This window comes from Rhinolophus ferrumequinum, chromosome 25 (assembly GCF_004115265.2).
Source record: "Rhinolophus ferrumequinum isolate MPI-CBG mRhiFer1 chromosome 25, mRhiFer1_v1.p, whole genome shotgun sequence".
In the NCBI taxonomy this organism is placed as follows: Eukaryota; Metazoa; Chordata; class Mammalia; order Chiroptera; family Rhinolophidae; genus Rhinolophus; species Rhinolophus ferrumequinum.
Window position 1 is genome coordinate 19,697,959 of NC_046308.1, and position 18,795 is coordinate 19,716,753.

General features: G+C 54.0%; 1 protein-coding gene across 1 annotated transcript; it reads right to left on the reverse strand.

Annotated features, from left to right (window-relative positions):
* Positions 1-1,852: 1,852 nt before the first annotated feature.
* On the reverse strand, positions 1,853-16,809 carry PES1 (pescadillo ribosomal biogenesis factor 1). Its single transcript, XM_033098267.1, has 15 exons — positions 16,663-16,809; positions 14,007-14,086; positions 13,145-13,298; positions 11,280-11,389; positions 8,862-9,033; positions 8,683-8,772; positions 6,056-6,172; positions 5,860-5,934; positions 5,549-5,635; positions 5,262-5,392; positions 4,766-4,891; positions 4,447-4,631; positions 3,829-3,992; positions 3,578-3,739; positions 1,853-2,376 (listed from the first exon to the last, which is right to left on the reverse strand). The coding sequence occupies exons 1-15, from the start codon at positions 16,684-16,686 to the stop codon at positions 2,293-2,295; spliced, it is 1,761 nt and encodes a 586-aa protein (XP_032954158.1). The 5' UTR covers positions 16,687-16,809; the 3' UTR covers positions 1,853-2,292.
* Positions 16,810-18,795: the final 1,986 nt, after the last annotated feature.

Below are 18,795 nucleotides of genomic sequence, written 5' to 3' on the forward strand. Positions count from 1 at the left end.
GACGCACAGAAGCCGCATTCAGCGTGTCCGGGGCTGCGTTGCGCCCCCGCCGGCGGCCCAACAAGGCGCGTTTGTCTCCGACGCGCCAACGGGGCCATTGTCCCGCCGCCGGACCCTGAGGCTCAGCCGAGCTCCCAGCCCCGGAGGGGATTCGAGGGTGCCTGGAAACGGGGTGGCGTGGTGGCAGTGAGGGCAGTCTAGCTCTGGGAAAAAAGGAGGTGGCTAGGCTAGTTGTTTTTATTGGGGGTTCTGGATCCCCTAGAGGATCCAATGGAAAGTGTGGTCGCCTGTTCCAGAGTCAGTGCAATCTAAGGACACGTTTTTGGCTTCTGAAATACGGATGGGGTGGGGGTGGCGTGCCAGTTTCCCTGGGAAGTTCCAGCCAGGGACCCATCTCCAACTGGTCAGCCACATGGAGGTCTCAGCTGACCCCATCTCTCCAAGGCACCAATCAGGGCTGAGCACAGCACCATCAGGATGCGGGTGCCCCATCCAGGATCCACCCTTTTCCATTCCAGGGCTTCCCTCCTTCACCCCAGAGGACCAAAGATGGGGACTAATGCCTGCCCGGAGTTAGGAATGCCCAGCTGTGGGCAGTGCAGAAGTAGCTGGCCGCACAGCGGGGCATGGGTCACGTCAGAGCCCAACTGCCCCCGCCATAACTGGGCGACTCTGGAATGGGGAAAATTCCACATCAGCGTGACTGCCAGATATTTCCTTGTCTGACGGACCCGCTCTCCAGCCTTACCTTGGCACCCCTGCCACAGCCCTGGGATGCACATGCGTGCACCCAGGCAGGCCCATTACCACCCAGGGCAGCAGGCTTTGGCTCCGGAGGCACTGCCCCACCGCCATGAGCATGCGAGTAGAACGTAGCCCTTTCCAACACCCAGTGACAACCAGCAGAGACAGGGGCCTGGGTTCTCTGCTCCCTCAGCCAGAGCCGCCCAAGCTCTTGCCTTCCTCCTGCACAGGCTGGGCCTGTAGCCACCGACCAGAAAACTTCTAGAGCCTGGGCATGGTGAAAGGCAGAGGACCAAGGCCTCCCGGTGCCTCGCATTGGGGAAGGTGGAGCCAGCTCCAAACCCACTTCCTCACTGGGTCCCTGCTCCCAACAGCACTCAGCCCATTGGGGGACCCTGGAGGAGGGGATTCAGAAACTCCCTGCCTGCCCTGGGAGGGGTTGTGACCATTGTGAGCCACGGATTCTGGCCCTGGCTCTGCCATGAGGCCCTGGCAGTCCCAGGCAAGGGCTTGTTCCCCCTGGGCCTCAGCAAGGGCACTGCCAGGGTCAGGTGGGACACTGGATGGACCACCCAGCAAGGGTAACAAGTCAGGCTGTGGCAACATCCACACTGGGGGTTCCTGGGACATTATGCCCAGGAGCCCACAGGGTAAAGCTCAGTCCCCTCAACTCAGGCCCCCCAGATTTTTCCGGCACCTGCTCTTATCTTCTGGGCTGACTCAAGCAGGAAGTGATGACAATCAGTTGGTGTTTACCAAGCACTTTATTCCACACCTCACACTACTGAGTCTGCGTGACACCTCCATACATCCCTGCGAAGCAGGCTTCAGAATTTCTACCCCTAATTTACACGAGGAAGCAGGTCCACAGAGAAAAAGCACTTGGGCTGGACTGTGAACCAACGGCAGACTGACCTCAGAGCCCAAGCCCAGAACCTCTGCACCTACCTTCTGGCATCCTTGGCCCCAAAGGGGTCCTTGGACATCCAGAGAGCTCTGAGCAATGACCAGCCCCTTCTCAGTAAATACCCAGGCTGATTCGGCCTGGAGTCAGGGCACGAGGTGGCCCTTCTCCAACCCCACGAAGGCTCATGAACACAGAATTCAATTAGCTGCAAAACTTCAGCCGTTTATTAACAAATGCTTTCCTACCCTCCCCCAGCCCGTCCTCACAGCACCAGGAGAAACGTGGGTGTAACTATGTGTGTGTGGCGGGGAGGGGGACCACAGAAAGCCAGGATGAATGGGAGCAGCTGGGGAAGCGCTGGCTGGGACCCTCCTCTCGATGTCGCTGACTCCTGGGAGGAGATAGCCGGTTTGGGCAGAGGCCTATTCTCGGCCCAGCCACAAGCAGAGCTCCATCCAAGGGAGGCCAGGCCTGCCCACGGGCCCAGCCAGAGAGAATGAAAGGAAGCTGGGGCTGGCGGGAGTCGGAGGGGGAGGAAAACAGAAGAGACTCTGGGTCGGCCACCCGGCCTGGGTCCTCTGGCCTGCCTGTGCCAAGTCTAGCGGCCAGGAGCTGGCCTTTCTATCAAGAGGCTGCCACACTCACACTGGCCTTGCCTTCTTTGCTTTCTTCTCAGACCTCACGGACTCATCGTGGGCTTTCCGCTTCTCCGCTAGTTTGTTGGCCTATGAAGAGGAAGGGAAGGATCAAGCTGTGATGGGGGCAAGTGAGCAGGGAAGGGGGTTCCCCCTTTTCCTACTTGAGGCCATCCCTTAAAAGCAGAGCTTCCAGAGAAGTTAACAAGGCAATTACCACAGGGAAAAACAATCTATCAGAACAACTTCAGATAGGGAAACAAGCCTTCACGTCTGCTTTTAAAACTATTATTTTATGGGCCCACAGCAAATTAGGAGGACCCCTGGCTCCCAGAGCTGGAGGCAATTGCTCTGTGGGAAAGCTGAGTGCCACTCAAATCTTTACCAGGAGCTGCTGGGGAAGGGTCAAATTGGAACAGTCTTTCCCCCAGGGCCATCTATCTGGCAACACCTATTATAAAACAGGTAAGCCTTTCAACCTGGAAATTATACTCCTAAGAATTAACCCTGCAGAGACATGGGAAGGTAGGCAGGGACAGCCCAAGGATATTTTCTAAGAATGAGTCAAAGTGGAAAACAATCTAATCCTAGCAGCAGGAACAGGTCAGGTATGGTATGACATTCACGCTATGGTTAAATAAAAAACATGCTGCAAAACAATGCATATGTAGTGTGACCCCCCCAAAATAAGGTCTATTATTACACGCACACAAGAAACCTGGGGGGCTGTTACTACAGGCCACCCCAAGGGCAGGGCTGTGAGCCACTTCCACGCCATTCAAAAGTCCTGATGTGCAGAGAACTTATATTTTTGCACTTTTTTTACAGTATTAGGTTGGTGCAAATTGCGGTTTAAAAGGTTAAAAATAATTGCAAAAACCGCAATGACTTTCACACCAACCTCACATATGTGGCTTTGTGAACAAGAGGAAAAGAGGAAAGAAAACAGAAGCTTAACCAAAACCTCCCGCAGGTCCTCCTGTTCTTGGCACTTAAAGCAGGCTTCTCTTAAGAAGAGGCCTCTGTGCCCAGTCCACCTCTATTCATACAAGCAGGCCCTGACGCTGCTGGTACAGCCCTGTCCCCGGGCCCCAGCCGACTCAGAAACAGCCAGGTGTGGGAAGGAGACGGAAGCCTGAAGAAAACGATGCGGCCAGGCTCGGCAGGCAACCTCAGAACAAGGCTAGGAGAGGGCCCGGACCTGCCCAGAGAGCCGGCTGGCCCAAGGTCCACCTGTGCAGCCACACCAGGTGGCCACACCTGGGGGCTCAGGCAGGTGGCAGGGACTGACCTCGCGGATTTTGCGCCGCTTGCCAAACATGATCTTGTTGTAGAGGTACTTCTCCCGCTTCTTCATCATCATGATGGCCAGGCGCTTAGCCTCACTCTCCTCCTCCTGGGCGAGCCGCTGCTTGTCCTCCAGCTTCACGGTGCCTGCCATCACCCTGGGCTTCTGGGGACACGGGGGGACCCTCGTGGATGCAAGTCCCCACACTCACCCCTCCCGGGGGGGCCAGGGCTTCCCAGGCTGCGCTCCATTACCTTCCCCTCCATCCTCTGCTCCTCCAGGGCCGTTAGTCGGGCTTCTTCCTCCTTTTCTGAACCAGCCTCCACATCTTCCTCCTCCTCCTCTTCGTTTTCTCCCTCTTCATCACTATCACCACCATTGTCTTCCTCATCTTCCTCTTCAGATTCATTCAAATTTCCTATAAATAGCCGATGGCTTCTGAAGGCGCTGGGAGCCTACTCTGCCCCTGGTGGGGCGAGAACTAGCACCTCTTCGGCCCTGGGCGCCTCCCACAGGCAGTGCTGGGCTGTCCCAACCATGCCCCTCTCCGACCACAGTCCCAGCTGTCTTCAGAGGAAACTCCAGGCCCCCCACTCCTGAGCTCCACACCTACGTAAACGTCAATGACAATGTCTAAGACCATTCTTCTGCTCCGTTACTCTGAACATCCAGGAACACCTGATTATTAAGACAAAGACGTTCCCTTCCTCTAAGACTTACTCCAAAGGTGGGTTTAAAAGTGCTTTGTGCCTCTGCTACCCTTTCCTCCGGAGCTTGCCACCTTTGAAGCCAAGAAGGGAACCAGGCAGCTGAAGCCCAGGGAGCCAACGCCAGCCCGAAGGAACCCGCCCACCCCAGCTTCTCCCACTCACCTGGGTGCTCTCCTCGCTGCAGGGCCAGCAACTTCAGCTTCTCAGGTGGCACGTAATCTCCTTCCTTCTCTGACACGAAGGGTGAAAGGTGTGGGGGCAGCTGCACCCCAGGGAAGTAGTCTGCCACGGGGAGGAGCAGCCGGGCATTTACAGAGTCAAACACCCACTGGGGCTGCACATAGTACCTGGCGCAAAATGGAGGCAGAGAGAGGTCATGGGAGCCACCCGAGGTCCCACTGCATCTGCAGGGGCCTTGAAACAGATCCCTGAACCTAGCTCCCCGAATAGGCAGAGGGAGACAAAGGCCATGGGGGCCTACCTGCCGATGACAGGGGTCTGCTGCCCGGGCCGGTCAACAATCTGGTGGGTGATGCAGGAGTCTGTGACGTCGTAGGTGGCCCCGATGCACAGAGACTTGTCCCAGGACACATCCCCTCCAAAACTCCTATAGGCACAGGGGGAGCCCACAAGAGCACTCAGGTATGAGGTACCTGCCTTGGGACCTACTGGCCCACAAGCTCACCCTTCTAGGACACGCCTGTCCCCTCCCCACCCCAGGATCCCCCAGCTGGCCTACACCTTCAGTGCTGGCCCAGTGGAGACCTTCTGCCCTAAGCTGGTGAGAAAGTGACACCAGCTGCCCTCTGACGAGTACTTCCTGCGTGCTCGGGGCGTGCTGAGCACTTTCCACGCATCCTTTTGTTGAATCCTCACAACAGCCCTAAAAGGGGATACTGGGCGGTGTCCAGGACCGCCCTGTGCAGGGTAAGACCCAGCCCAGAGTGTGGCAGAGCCAGTGCTGTTGGGCCCCCTACCTAATAATAAAAGCAAGGGCCTCACGGGGCACCTCACGGTTCAGGAAGAACTTCAGGCCCTCAAAGAGCTTCTTATGCTTCTCCTGTGCCTCCAGCTCCTTCCTGCGGTCCTCCTCCTGTCCCGTCATCTCCTGCCGAGAAAGGGACCGGTCTCGCACCATTGAGCCCGCCTGCACTCCCACTGGAGGGCAAGGGTTGGAGATGACCGCCCCGCCCCACTTCCTTCTAGATCCCTCAGCCCCAGTGCCCCCTGCCCTGCGCACTCCTGGGAGGCAGCCGGTCCTCACCCCATCAGCAGGGAACTCGTCCACCTCGGCCTCCTCCTCTGCAGGCAACACCGCGCGGGCCAGGCTGGCGCTCAGGGCTGCCAGTTTCTACAGAAAAGAAACAGGGCTGCGGGGCTGCTGCTTGCAGGTGGGGGCCTTACTTGGGAGTGCGGCCAGGGTTGGGGAGGGGTAGTGACAGTTCTGGAACATCAGTGGTTTGGATTCTGAGGGAAGCCCTGAGACCACATATGTAGCCACGACCCTCGCCACCCCTGGACCAGGGACCACCCTTCTGGGGGATGAAGGGCCGATGTTCTAGAAGCCCCTCTCACCTCCATAGAGCTCTCAGAGTCCAACGCGTAGCTGTCCTCACGGGCCTTTGCCTCTGTGTGGGCCTGATTCTCGAGCTGGGAGGCAGGGGAAGGTCAGAGGAAGAGGATGCCCACAGCCCCCAACCTCGTGTGGGGATAGAAGGGCTGTGCCCCCCGCACAGTGAGGAGGTGGGGCTGGGCTGGGCTGAGGCCCTACCTTGGGTGGGTAGTGCAGGTTGAGTGACTGGTAGAGACGGAAGTTGACGAAGCCCAGCAGGGTGGTATAGAACTCAGTGAAGGTGGCCATGACCCTATAGTCCACATCTGTCGGGTGCTGGGGGGCACAAGAGGTGCTTTAACATGGTAGGCGCAAAGACAACACTGACAACGTACACAGGGTGAGGGGCTGCCTGCCCAAGGACCAGGAGCTCTTCCAAGGTGGCCCATCCTTTGGAGCTCTGCCCTACGGGAAGGGACTGTGTAGCGTGTCCCCATCCAGGAGCATTCTGGGCACCAGTGAGGCTCTGGACAGGGGTCCTAGGAGTTAAGGGTGTCCTGGAAGCCAGAGCCAGATCCCCACGCCATAAAGGGGAAGCCAGGAGTGAGCAAAGGGATGCCGTTGTCATGCTGTGCCCAGGAATGGCAGGCACCCTCCTTTTCCTGCCCCAGCTCAGACTTCTGCCCCTGCACAGGCCACTGTCTCTGCCCAGTCTGGTCAGAGCTCACGCCTTCTCCATTGCCCATCCCAAACTCTTCATTTAATGTCTTCTCCAGGGCTAGCCCGTGAGCGCCTGACTGGGGGAGCAGTATGCCCCGAGCCAGAACCATCACTGGCCCAGCTGGGAGAGGTGGCCCTGGAGCAGTCCGTCTACCCAGTGGGGGTAGGGGTGGATGGCACTCAGTGCCCCCAAGCCCTGGCAGGAGACTTGGGATGGACACTCAGGATTCAGTGCCTAGGCTGAGGGCCCAAGCCAGAGAGGGCTGGGATAGCTGCCTGACTCAGCCCCAGAGAGCTCTGGAGAAATGGTGGGCAGAAAGGCTGCCTGCTTGGGGCAAAGGCAGAGCCACGCCCTCAAGCTGTCAACCCAGCAAGCAGGGGACATGGAAGCGCTCATCTTTGAGATTGAGGAATCGATACAGCAAAACATGGCAACGATCAGAGACCTAGACCAAAGCACCTCAACTCTTGAGAAGCACTGTTCCCCCGTCAACCAGGGAGGCTAGGGGCTAGCCCAGTCCTGCTGACCCCTGGACCTGGACAGAAGGCCACAATGCCGAGCAACGTCTAAATCGGCAGTGATCACAATGTCCTGTTAGTACTGGGCATGCCTGTGACTCTGAGCTGTTTCTCCGTCCTGTCATCAGGCAGTTACCTGGGCTGTAGGGGCACAGGGCCAAGAGGTACCCCACCTGTCCCCCCACTCACACACCGCTGTCCTCCCGAGAGCATGTGCCAGGGCCCTCAACGGGCCTGGAGAGCACCTGAGCGCCAACTCCATTTCCCATAGCACAGCGCTGAGAGGCCCCCACCTGCCTGGGTCCTACTTTGGGGAGCCCAGCACTGGCTGCTCGGGGATGGGGCACATCAGGGCCTCAGGACCAGTCCCCCATCTGCTGAGAGGAAGCAGAGGTAGCGGGCTGGCCAGGGAGAAAGGAAGAACGGGTGGCCATTCCCTTCCCCCAGGCCAGCTGTGTGGAGGCTGGCCTCCAAAGGGCCCTATTCATGACCCGGGAGGACACACAAAGACCAGTCTGAGCAGCATGGGGGTGGGACATCAGAGAAAAGGAAGGAGCGGAGGGCTAGAGAGGAAGGAAGGAAGGCAGGAAGGAGGAGGAAAGGAGGAAACAGAATGGGGAAGAGGAAAAGCCACGGGCTCTGGCACATATGCCTGTCCCAGGGAGTGGGAACAGACTACAGCCTGCCACCAAACGTCACCACTGCTCCGTAGTCAGGGGTTCTGGCCTTCAAACCCCCTCCAGCCCAGGCTAAAGGAGAGGAGCCCAGACCCCCGGCTCACTGCCGCACACCTGATAACCTGGTCAGCAAACCCACTGTCCAGCCAGGCTGGCCCGTGTGCTCTCCACTAAAGGCACCAGTTCCCACTCAATGCAGAAGCAGGCAGCTGTGCACACGCAGGCCCACAGAATAAGAAGGTGGCGAGCCTAGCTGACACCCTGCGGGGACTAGAGGCCAACGATGCCCCATAAGGAGGCAAAAGCAGGATCTCTCTCCACGGATCCCTGCCCCAAATTCCCAGTCTAAAAAGAACAAATTAGTGCCACGCACTAAATGCTTCCCTTGCGTTCACCCTCCCCGATCTCCCCGCAACCCCCCAGCCCTACGGGGGTGATAGGAGTGGGAGAAGCTGAGGAGTTAAGCAAGCAGCTTGGCCACGGTGTGGCAGCTGCCAGCGACACAGCAGGATGAGGACCCCAGTGGGGCCGAGGGCAGGGCTGGGCTTGGTCTCTGTCCAGACCCCCCAGCTGCTCACTGTTCATTCAGCAACCCCCAAAGGCCAAGCACCAGGCGCTTTGAACAATTTTGTTCATAAATTCTCACAACAATGCGTAGAAAGGGGAAGCACATCATACATGAAGTACACAGAGGTGAAGGAACATGCTCAAGGTCACCCAGCTGGGGGTGCTGGAGCCAGGCTGGCTCGAGCCCTTATTACCACGCTGTTTCCCACCCGACCTCACAACCCACCAACACTTAGGAACCCAACACACGCTGGACTCGGCAGGAGAGCAGACGGCCCGTTCCGCTTTGCTCACGCCCTTATCTCTGTCTAGGAGCCGGAGGGACAGCAGCCCAGCACAAGCCCTTGCCGTGGGCACACTCACGTCGTGGGAGAAGGCATAGGGAGTGATCCACACAATGGGCTGCCCCAGCACCTCAGCCTGGTAGTAAACGCCTTTGATGGACAGGAAGACCTGGGGGGAGGCAGAGGACAGCCTGGTGAAAACCAAGGGGACAGCGGGGGCGGGAGCAGGCGGGGCCCCGCCTGTGGCCCTGGGCTCACCTTGCGCAGGGCGCGGGCAGCGATGACATAGTGCAGGAACTCCACAGTGAGCCGGCGGCACAGCTGAATGGTCTGCACATGGCACTTGCCGGTGCGGGGAAAGGTGGAGAAGAGGAAGCACATGGACAGGGCGTCGTCCAGGTCCCGCAGAGCGTCTATGAACGTGGGGTACCTGCATGGCCAGAAGGGGAGCACTCCTTCCAGGCTCAGTCAGGGCCACCCCTGGAGGCCCCAATCCCCAAGCCTGACCAGAGTTGGCCAGTGCCCAGGGGCCTGGTAATACCAGCTTCCCCACAGCCCTGCGAGGAACCACAGAACCTGAACATGCCCACTTAGCTCTGAGGTCAGAGAAATCCTGACGGGGATCCCCAAGATACCCACTGCAAACCAAGGACTCGGCCTCGACCCACTTCCACACGTTGTGGTCAAAGATTGCAGACCAAGTCCGTGGCTCTCTTTCTCAAGGTGGAACCTTCTTTCAAAGGAAATCTATCTTTCAAGACAGAAAGCAGAAAAATGTGACACTGCCCTAGGGGACCAGGGCAGAGGCTGGGGGCACGCCTGCCCTCAGCAGCACCTATGTCCTGACATGGTCACAGGTCACCAGAGTGGGCTGTCCTGTCTCTCATCACCCAGACCTCTGTCTCGTTTACAGAACCAATTAGAGCCAGACAGTAATAATGCTGGAACTGGGTCCTGGGCCAGGAAGAGCCAGAACAAGAAAGTGCTCCCAGGAATCCTGTTGTAAATCAGGAAGCCGATGAGCATGAGCCTTCCCTGGCACGGTCCACTACTGCGTGGCTGCCCCACTGAGGGACAGAGGCATGGGTCACGGAGAGGACACTGGAGTATGAGTACTGACACCTAAATTCCAGTCCCGGCTATGACCCTGGGTGGTTCACTTTTTCTTGCCCAACCCCAGTGGTCTCATGTGGAAAATGACACCATTGGACCAGACTGTTGTTTAAAACTGGGCTCTTGCAGCTCCCTGGAAGCACCTGGGGGACAAATGGATACACAGGGCTTCAAGTCTCCCTCCTCGGCCAAAGCAGCTTGTCAGAGCCTCTGGCATCCAAAACGCCTTCCAGAAAGCTTCCTTTTGCAGAAAGGCTTCTGCTGCTTCAAAAGGGGATTCTGAAAGCCATGGGACCAGAGACGGCCAAGGTCTTTCTAGCCCTCAATGGCATTACTCACTGAAAACAAGTCAGGAGGGGCCTGCCAGGTGTTCAAACCCCGACCAAGATGGAAGAAAGGCTGCAGGCACCTCACAAAAGACAACAAACAGGAGAAGAGGCATCCTGTTTCCTGGTGCCTCCGAGTTTCCTCACTCCCCACCTCCCAGACAAACCCACCAACCCAGGCCTTTTGTAGAAACAGCACTAACCATTTCCGAGCCACCTGCTTTTCTTTCTTAACCAATGGCTAAGAAGTTGGGGCAGGGGAGGGTAACACGGAATGGGACCCCCCAATCATACTGCCCCGTGTGCAAGAATCCAGACACTTGCTTTTTTTCCATGTTCCACATCATAGCTGTGTGTTACAGGCAGGACAGGACCTACCGTCATCTCTCTGTTAGAGAGAAGGGCCCGCTAGGGGCAGAACTGTTCTCGGGGAGTCCAGCTTGTGGGCTACAGGGCTGGGGGGAGAATCCCAGCTGTCAAGCTCCTAGGCCAGGGCTCTTACTGCACGAGCACATGGCTGGCCTGACTCAATGAAGCCAAGTCCATCCAGCCTGAAGCTAAGTGTTCCCAGGTCATCAGCCCGAGAGGACGGACATTCACTCAGCCCTGGGTTTCTGAACCTTACCATATTAACGTTCTGGGCCAGGTTGTTATGTGTTGTGGGGACTGTCCTATGCACTGTAGGGTGGTTAGCAGCAGCCCTGGTCTTTACCCACTAAAAACCAATAGACCCCCACCCCCATTCAAGTCATGAGAACCAGAAGTGTCTCCAGACTTTGCCAAATATCCCCTGGTTAAGAGCCAACACGCCTGGTTAAGAAACCCTGACTCAGACAATGAATGAGCAGGACTGAGAAGGCGGGGCAAGGGACAGCTAAGATCAGGTATCCAGCCACGTCCTCCAGGTCTGACCATGCACCTGGTGTGCACGCCCCAGATCTGTGGCTCTTACCCCAGGACCTTTGCACTTGCTGTTACCGTGCTTGGATGGTGCTTCCCCTAGCTGGCTCAGATGTCTCCCCTCAGAGACGTCCTCTGGACAAGCCTGTAACTAACATGTCCCCCAGCTCCCTGCACGCACTTAGCATACATACATCATGGCACTCTGTGTGACTTGCGAGCAGTTTGGCAGTTTGGTTTTTGGTCTGCTTCCTCCAAAAGGATGCCTGCGGCTTGAGCAGGGTCTCGGGCTTGTTCCCCATAGTCCCCCCGTGCTCAGACTGAGCCCCCCACGTACCGCTCCTTGACGATGTGGTCAAGCTTGTAGTTGGGCTTGTTGTCCTTCAGACGCTCCACAGTGTTCCACTCACTCTTCCCATAGGCCTTTCGCAGCTTCCGGACGAACACCTGGAAGAGAGGACACCATGGACGCTGGGGCCAAGGGCTCCTGGAGATCCCTCTTCCATGCAGGAGGGACACGTGGGGCAGGAGGACTCCTGAGCCTGCCCGACCATGTCACCTGCGCCCTCAGCCAGGACCTGCAGAACAGCCAACTCTAAGGAACATCAAAACGGCCCCCTGTGATGAGCAGAGCCCACATAATGACATTTCAGTCAACAGAACTGCATATGGCAGTGGTCCCATGAGATTATAACGGAGCTGGAAAACTCCTCTCACCTAGTGATGTCCCAGCCCTCGTCACGTCGTAGTGCAATGTCTGTGGTGACGCTGGTGTAAACACACCTACCGCACTGCCAGTCGTACAACCGGGTAGCATCTTGTGTATAGCACGTCATAGTTGACAATGATAATAAACAACTGTGTTACCGGTTTATGTAGTTACTATACTATACTTTTTATTGTTATTTTAGAGTGTACTCTCTCTACTTACTAAAAAAAAGTTTGCTGTAAAGCAGTGTGCCACGTTACACCACAGCAGCCTCAGACATCTCTTCAGCGCCCCATTTTGTCTTGTGCTTGATTTAATCTCCTGTTGTTTTGTACAGTAACATGCTGTACAGATTTGTAGCCTCGGAGTTACAGGCTATCCCATACCGCACAGGTGTGTAGCAGGCTAGACCATCTAGGTTTGTGTAAGCACGCTCTGCGATGTTCGCACGAGGAACTCACCTAACGAGGCAATTCTCAGGACGTCTCCCCATTGTTAAGCGGTGTAGGACTGCAGCAGCAAAATAGGGCCAGCCATCCACCTCAGTGGACTTGGGCCAGGGGGCCAGCAGCAGTTGCCGGCCAGTCCCCCGTGGCCACCAGGTGGCGCCCCACCCTCCCATCAAGGGCCTTAGCCTGGCCCTGCTTCACCAACCGTCTATTTTTCTTTCTTTCATTTTTTCTTTTTACTGGGGAATATTGGGGAACAGTATGTTTCTGCAGGGCCCATCAGCTCCAAGTCATTGTCCTTCAATCTCGTGGTGGAGGGCGCAGCTCAGCTCCAAGTCCAGTTGCTGTTTTCAATCTTTAGTTGCAGGGGCACAGCCCACGATCCCATGCGAGAGGAATTGAACCCGCAACCTCGTTGTTGAGAGCTCATACTCTAACCAACTGAGCCATCTGGCCACCCCTCCGGAAGCTCAGAGGCAGCTTGTTGTCTTCAATCTGGTTGTGGAGGGCACACCTCACTGGCCCACGTGTGAACAGAACCATCAACCCTGTTGTTCAGAGCTTGCCCTCTAACCAACTGAGCCATCCAGCAGCCTCAAACTGTCTATTTTCAATTATCTGCATTTGGTATAAACAGATTTCTACTTTCCCCATGGTATTTAAGTATTTAATGGTTTCTATTTGTGGAATGAAAAGCTTGGTCTCCTGGGACCAATTCTAGAAAGAATCTGAATAGGAGCGGTTTCTTTGGCAGAGAACACACCTCAGGGCCTCTGAAATAGTACCATCTTTGTCTCAGAAGCAATAAATTTATGCTTTTTCAGAAGAACCAGGGAAAAAGTACAATAGATAAAGTATTAATCATTTGCCAGATTCCGTGCAAACGTTTTCCACAGGTGAGCTCAGTCAATCCTTGAGACACTCCTTTGAGGTAGAATTGCTTGCTCAGAGAGACTAAACAATGTGCCCAAGGTCACAGTTGGTGAGTGGGGTCACAGAGCTATGACGGGCCCATCCAGACACACCCTAGAGCCCAGGCCTCACCTTGTATTCCCGGAACTTGTTGACAATGGGTTCATGGAGGAGGAACCTGATGTCTTTGATGAGGTAAAAAGTCCGGGCTGCCGTGGAGCCCTTGTTAACCTTCTTCTTGTGTTTGGGTTCATGGGGATAAATGCCCTTCAGGATACACAGCCGCCTGCAAGACAAAGGCCATTCCTTCTGTCAATAAACATGCCAAGCCTGGGAAACAGCAGTAAACAGGGAACATGGGGGCCTGCCTCTGGAGAAGTCACATTCTAGTGCAGGTGCCAGACAATTACCAGTTCCCCCAAAATCACATAATGCAGACTGTCACAAGCACCAGAGAGAAAACAATCAGGATGTTGATGGGGCCAGATGGCAAGTACCCCTTTTAGCAAGAGGAGTCAGGAAAGGCCTTGCTGAGAACCCGACATTTCAGCCATATAAAAGGTGGAGGGAAGAGCATTCTGAAAAGGACAAGGGCTGTGAAGGTGAAAAGTGCTGGGCACACCTGAAGGACTATAGTAAGATAGGTGGCAGTGCCCACAGGCCATGCAGGAGTCTGGGTTTGACTCTACAGGGAGTTGAGAACTCCGAGGTATAGGGTCCGGGGTCTCTTCTGCTAGAAGAGACGGGAGGAGCGACAAAAACCCAGACAGAGAGCAGCAGTGTGTTGTATGGATGGGCCCATTCTGATGACCGAAGGCAGAGTGACCCAGGTCTCCTACAGCTTCCCCACAGACCACACCTGGCAAAGCACAGCTCCCTAAGGCAAGGCCAGGTGAGAAAGAGGGTGGGTATCAGAATTCTAGATGGAGTTTGTGGCAGCGCAGGGAAGACAAGGATTCAGTCCCCAAGTACCCCAGAGGGCCCCCTAACACACCTGAAGTCGGGCAGGCTCAGCTGCAGCTTCTTCCGGGCTTTGTTTCGGGTGATGTAGTTGGTAGCAGAGCCTCGTTCATACTTGGGGAGAAAAAAAAGCAATGACTGCAGTGACTGACATCAGTCTGAGGGCACGCTTCGTGCCAGAGGCAACTATCACTCTGGATAAGTAGCCGAGAGGCTTCTGGGATAGAAAACACCACAGGGAGGGAGCCCACCTGCCTGAAGGAATTCTGCACTGTCCCTGCAGTGGCCAGTATAAAGGACACTACATCTTCATGGTGCCACGGACCATGAGGTTGGTATGATCAGGTGCTGTGCCAGGCACTTACCAGTAGCTCTAAGAACTGGCCATGACGGGTAGTAATTTCCACACGTTATTTCATTTAATCCCCACAACACTGTGAGGTGGGTGCCATTAAAACTCCTACTATTGCACGTGGGAGGAGACATCTCAGTGAAATACCTTGCCCAGGTCACATAGCTTTTTAAAGGCTGGGGCTGGGATTCAAACCTAGGTTCTGCGTCCAGAGCCTGAATGCCTAATTCACTAAGCCAATATTTTCAATTTTTTTTTAAAATCATTATCACCCCACCACCAGCAGAAGCCTTTTTAGACCTTTCCTCCCCTTAATCACGCCCTCTCACAGCGCCAGGAAAGTTATAATCCACCGATGTACTGCAGATCAGTTTATGTAATGTGGTCCTTTAGAGGACCACGACCACCCCACACCAATTGTTGACCCCTTGGGGGTGATATCATCTGGCTGAGAACGCATTCTCTAAGCCAGAAAGCCTCTCTCCTTCCCCATTCATTGATTCATTGATTCACTCATTCAACAGACAATAACAGGATCTCTACAACGTTCCGAGCATTAAGCTAGACGTTGTAAGGGCAATCAAGACAAAAGCCCTGGTCTCTCCATCTGCTTCCAAGGAGAATGCTGTGCAGCCACCTGGATGTGTGTGGTCCCAAGCTGCTGCCTCCCTCACATCTCTGTGAGTGTAGCAGTGCACTATACCAAACACCGTGCCATGAGAACCAAGCACGTCCTTTCTAAACAAGATCTTCCTCTGGGGTAAGAAAGCAGGGGCCTCGATGGCCAGGTGCAGCTCTCAAGACAGACACCTGCAGCCTCCCGAGGGATGTGTTTATGAATAACCCCACAGTCATGAAACATACCCTTCATTCATTCTTTCCTTCAGGCATTGATTATCCACTGGGGATTACGCCCAAGCCAAATCCTGGGGATACAGTTTCAGACTGTCTCAGAAAGTTGAGTTTTCATTAAAAGTGTTTTCCATTGCCTTATACCACACATACCTCTGTCACCACGCTTATCCTTTGAAACAGTAAGGGGTAAGTAGTTCTTGGCTGGGGGATTTTACTCCGTGGGTGTGTGTGTGTGTGGGGGGGGATTAGGCATTTTGGGCTGTTGGGTGCTACTGGCACCTAGTGGGTTAAGAGATTGCTAAACATCCTACAATGCACAGGACCGCCGTTACCACAACAAAACTTTATCTGGCTCAAAGTGGTTGTGAAACCCAGCTTTAAAAACTGTCGTGATTTGTTAATATATCTGCATCTGTGATGCAAGGCAGGATTTCCCATCTTACATCTTAGTAAGCAGTTCCAATCATTTGTACCCATTGGGTGCTCAACAGTGTGTCGGGTTAAACACAAATTGGCAAAAGAAACTTTCAAGCTGAAAGAAACACTTGAGTTAACGACATCTTCCTCACCCTCATTCCTTCCCCAATCTTTTCATAACACCAAAGTAATTCTCCATACAGCAACAAGAACTCCTTCAAAAACTGATGTTACTGCCCCTTTAGTTGAGTCGTACTGTGCTTATATTAAAAGGCAAACTCCTGTCACCGTGGCTGACAGGACTTGCATGGTCCAGTCCGTCTCCAACCCCCATCTCGGCTGCTGCCATTCTTCCCTTGGTTTGTTATTCCCCAGCAATCATGATGTCTTTCCAATTCCTTGTACACAGCAAGCCTTCCCCACCTGAAGGCCATGGCACTTAGTTTCCCCTGCCAGGCTTGTTTAGTAAGCACTCCCGTGTCCCTGATCCCATCCGAGGTCTTCTAAGCTTTCAGATTTCAGCTTAAATGCTATGACTCTGAGAGATCTTCCAAGACATATAAGTATCCTTTGACATTCTCCATCCTTATCCCTCGCGCTGCATCCTTCACAGCACACTTAACAATCTGTGATAGTTTTATTTGGTTATACCTAAGAGTTCACCTTCCCCACTAGCAAATGAGCTCGGGCAAAGCAGGACCACAACTGATTGTTTACGTTTCCATCCCCAGTGTCAAGAGCAAGGGCTGCTTCCAGAGAAAAGGACATACGTTTTAGATACCAGCTGGCCTTCGGCTAGGCCTGCTTTTGGGGTGAAGCTATGCTTGGTACCCAATTCTCTTACAGCCCTACTCCAGGGTTCTTTCCCGGATTTCACCGGACGAGGATTGCCTTCCTCGCCCATCTTCGGGCCCCTTCTCACGGGTGTCTCCCGTCGCGTGGAACCCAATCGTTTCTGTGCCCACGAGGGACCAAGGCCGAAGAAAGGTGCAGTCCCCAAGCTGCGTCGCGTTCCTGTCTCCCACCTCCCACCTCGCCACCCCGCCCCGGCATCTCTCCGACTCACCTTCTTCTTCTCCAGGCCTCCCATGGCTCCACGCTGAAGGGAATACGACTGACGCGCGGACTGATAGCGCCACTTCCTCCCGTGCGTGCCTTGCCTAGGACCCCGAGGCTCCACGCCGCCGGTCTGTGAGGGCTGCCCAATAAGGTGCCTGAGCGAATCTAGGAAAAGATGGGCTTTCCTCCTCAAGATTTAAAACTAAACCCTCCAAAAAAAATCGCTATGACGGCTCTTTCGAGATCTTTTCTACCTATGAGATTACTACAGACAGTTTTGATGTTTAAACAAAGGAGTATAGTCAGGCACTTTCTATAATTATCTCGATGACGAACGCATGGCGTTTAAGCCCCGTTGCATGTTGGGATGGAGGAGGGCGGAAAACTTAAAGGCAACGCAGTGTCTTCTGGGATGCAGAGGGGAGCATTTACTCCGAGGAGCGTGGGCGCAAGTTTCGTTGTCCTAGTAACAGTTGCTAGGCGGTGTCGGAACCTGGCTCTCGGAGCTGAAATCCCGCCGCCAGGGGCGCTAAGTGAGGCTGCGGGCTCGCTTCGCTGCGGGCCATCGGCTTGGCTTTTCCTTTGGTTTATTCGCTGTTCCGGGGATAAAGTAAAGCAAAAGCAGACATTTTGCTTAGAGACCGGAGAAGCCACTTATATATTTTCTGAGCCTTAGCGGTGGGTTGGAAAATGACGAAAGGCCAAGCGGAGTTATACAACTCTTAGTATATTTTAAATGTACATTTAACACGTTTGAGCTTTTAATATGTACACATGATTTTCATATTGTGTTCCTCAAAGGATAATTACAAGATTTATACAAATATTCACACCAAGATGTTGTGGTTTGGGAAGTAAAGTTTTAAGGTTGTTTGATCTTTTCTTCCTTTAGGCCTCCAAACTCGATTTGGAGATTGCCCCAAATTTTTAAATTTGAGGCTCTTGGGAATGTCGACTGGCCTAAGGTTATGTATGATCATAGCACTCACCCTTTAGTGGTAGATAAAAGACGTTAAGCACTGGCCGATGCTTGTTTTGAACAATGTGAACTTTATTATCTACTTTAAAGCTAAAACCCAGCGATTCCACAAACCATAAAAAAATAAAACGAAAACTGGTAGGGGAAGGTAAGCTGGCAGAGAGTTTGAAGAAACTTGCCAGAAAGATGTGAAGAAAAATAAGGTGTTCCAAGTAGAAGACAGAGGAATGTTTCAAAAAGGTTCTGAGGACAAAAGGGGTGGAGCTGGCAAAGAGAAAGAAGAAAGAGACCACCCAGGCCAGGAGCAAATGCTTGGGGGATTCAACATGATAAGAGTCCGGTATGACTGGAGGAGCATAGAGGGTGTGACTGGACCAGAGGGGAGAGATGCATCTGAGAGGGCAGTAGTGGGTGACTCATGAAAGGGTCACTGGAGCAAGACCAGTATTGTTAGAGGCATGAGACCTGAGCAGTTGCCCACAGCCCTGTGCTTGATGCAATGCTCCCTCGCTGTCTTGAAATTCTGAACAATTTTTTAACAAGGCACCCTGCATTTTCATTTCTCACTGTCCCTCATAAATCATGTAGCTGGTTCTGAGCAGGACGGACTCTGTTTTGTTCATATTAATTTTGAGAGGTGAGTGGAAGACACAGGCCGCGATATCTAGGAAAGCAGTGTACAGTCAGGTCTGGAACTCAAAGTAGAGGTCAAGTAGGTACCAGATTTTACAGATAAGGAAATTGAGGCTCAGGGAAGTGCAGTGACTCACCCCAAGGTCCCTCAGCTGCTATGTAGTGGAAAATGGACTTTCATTAGGCAGCTCCGTTGCAGAACCCGCTGCTGAAATCACACTTCACTGCCTAATGAGCTGTGGACAGCCCTGTGCACACCAGTTAATTGCCTCCTCTCTGTCTTGTGGAAAATGTGTAAATCTAGGACTATGCAAGGCAGTTGAATTCCATAAAGGGAAGTGGTTTTTAACCATAGAGCTGTCCATTCATGGACTGCTTTGTGAAATACCAAGCTTCGGTCATCATTGTAGTGAAGAGCCCAGACTCTGCAGACAAACATTCCTGGCTTTTTACCTCCAAGCTATGGACAAGCCACTTTACTTCACTGGACTTCTCTTCCTCATTTGTAAAATAGGGACAACACCAACT

Excerpts from the sequence above, each read along its gene's own strand:
- PES1 (XM_033098267.1), bottom strand. The coding sequence starts at position 16,686 with ATGGGAGGCCTGGAGAAGAAGAAG. Across the intron at positions 14,087-16,662 it reads GAGGCCTGGAGAAGAAGAAG|TATGAACGAGGCTCTGCTAC; the intron begins GTGAGTCGGAGA and ends TTTCTCCCCAAG. Across the intron at positions 4,632-4,765 it reads CAGACCCCTGTCATCGGCAG|GTACTATGTGCAGCCCCAGT; the intron begins GTAGGCCCCCAT and ends ATTTTGCGCCAG.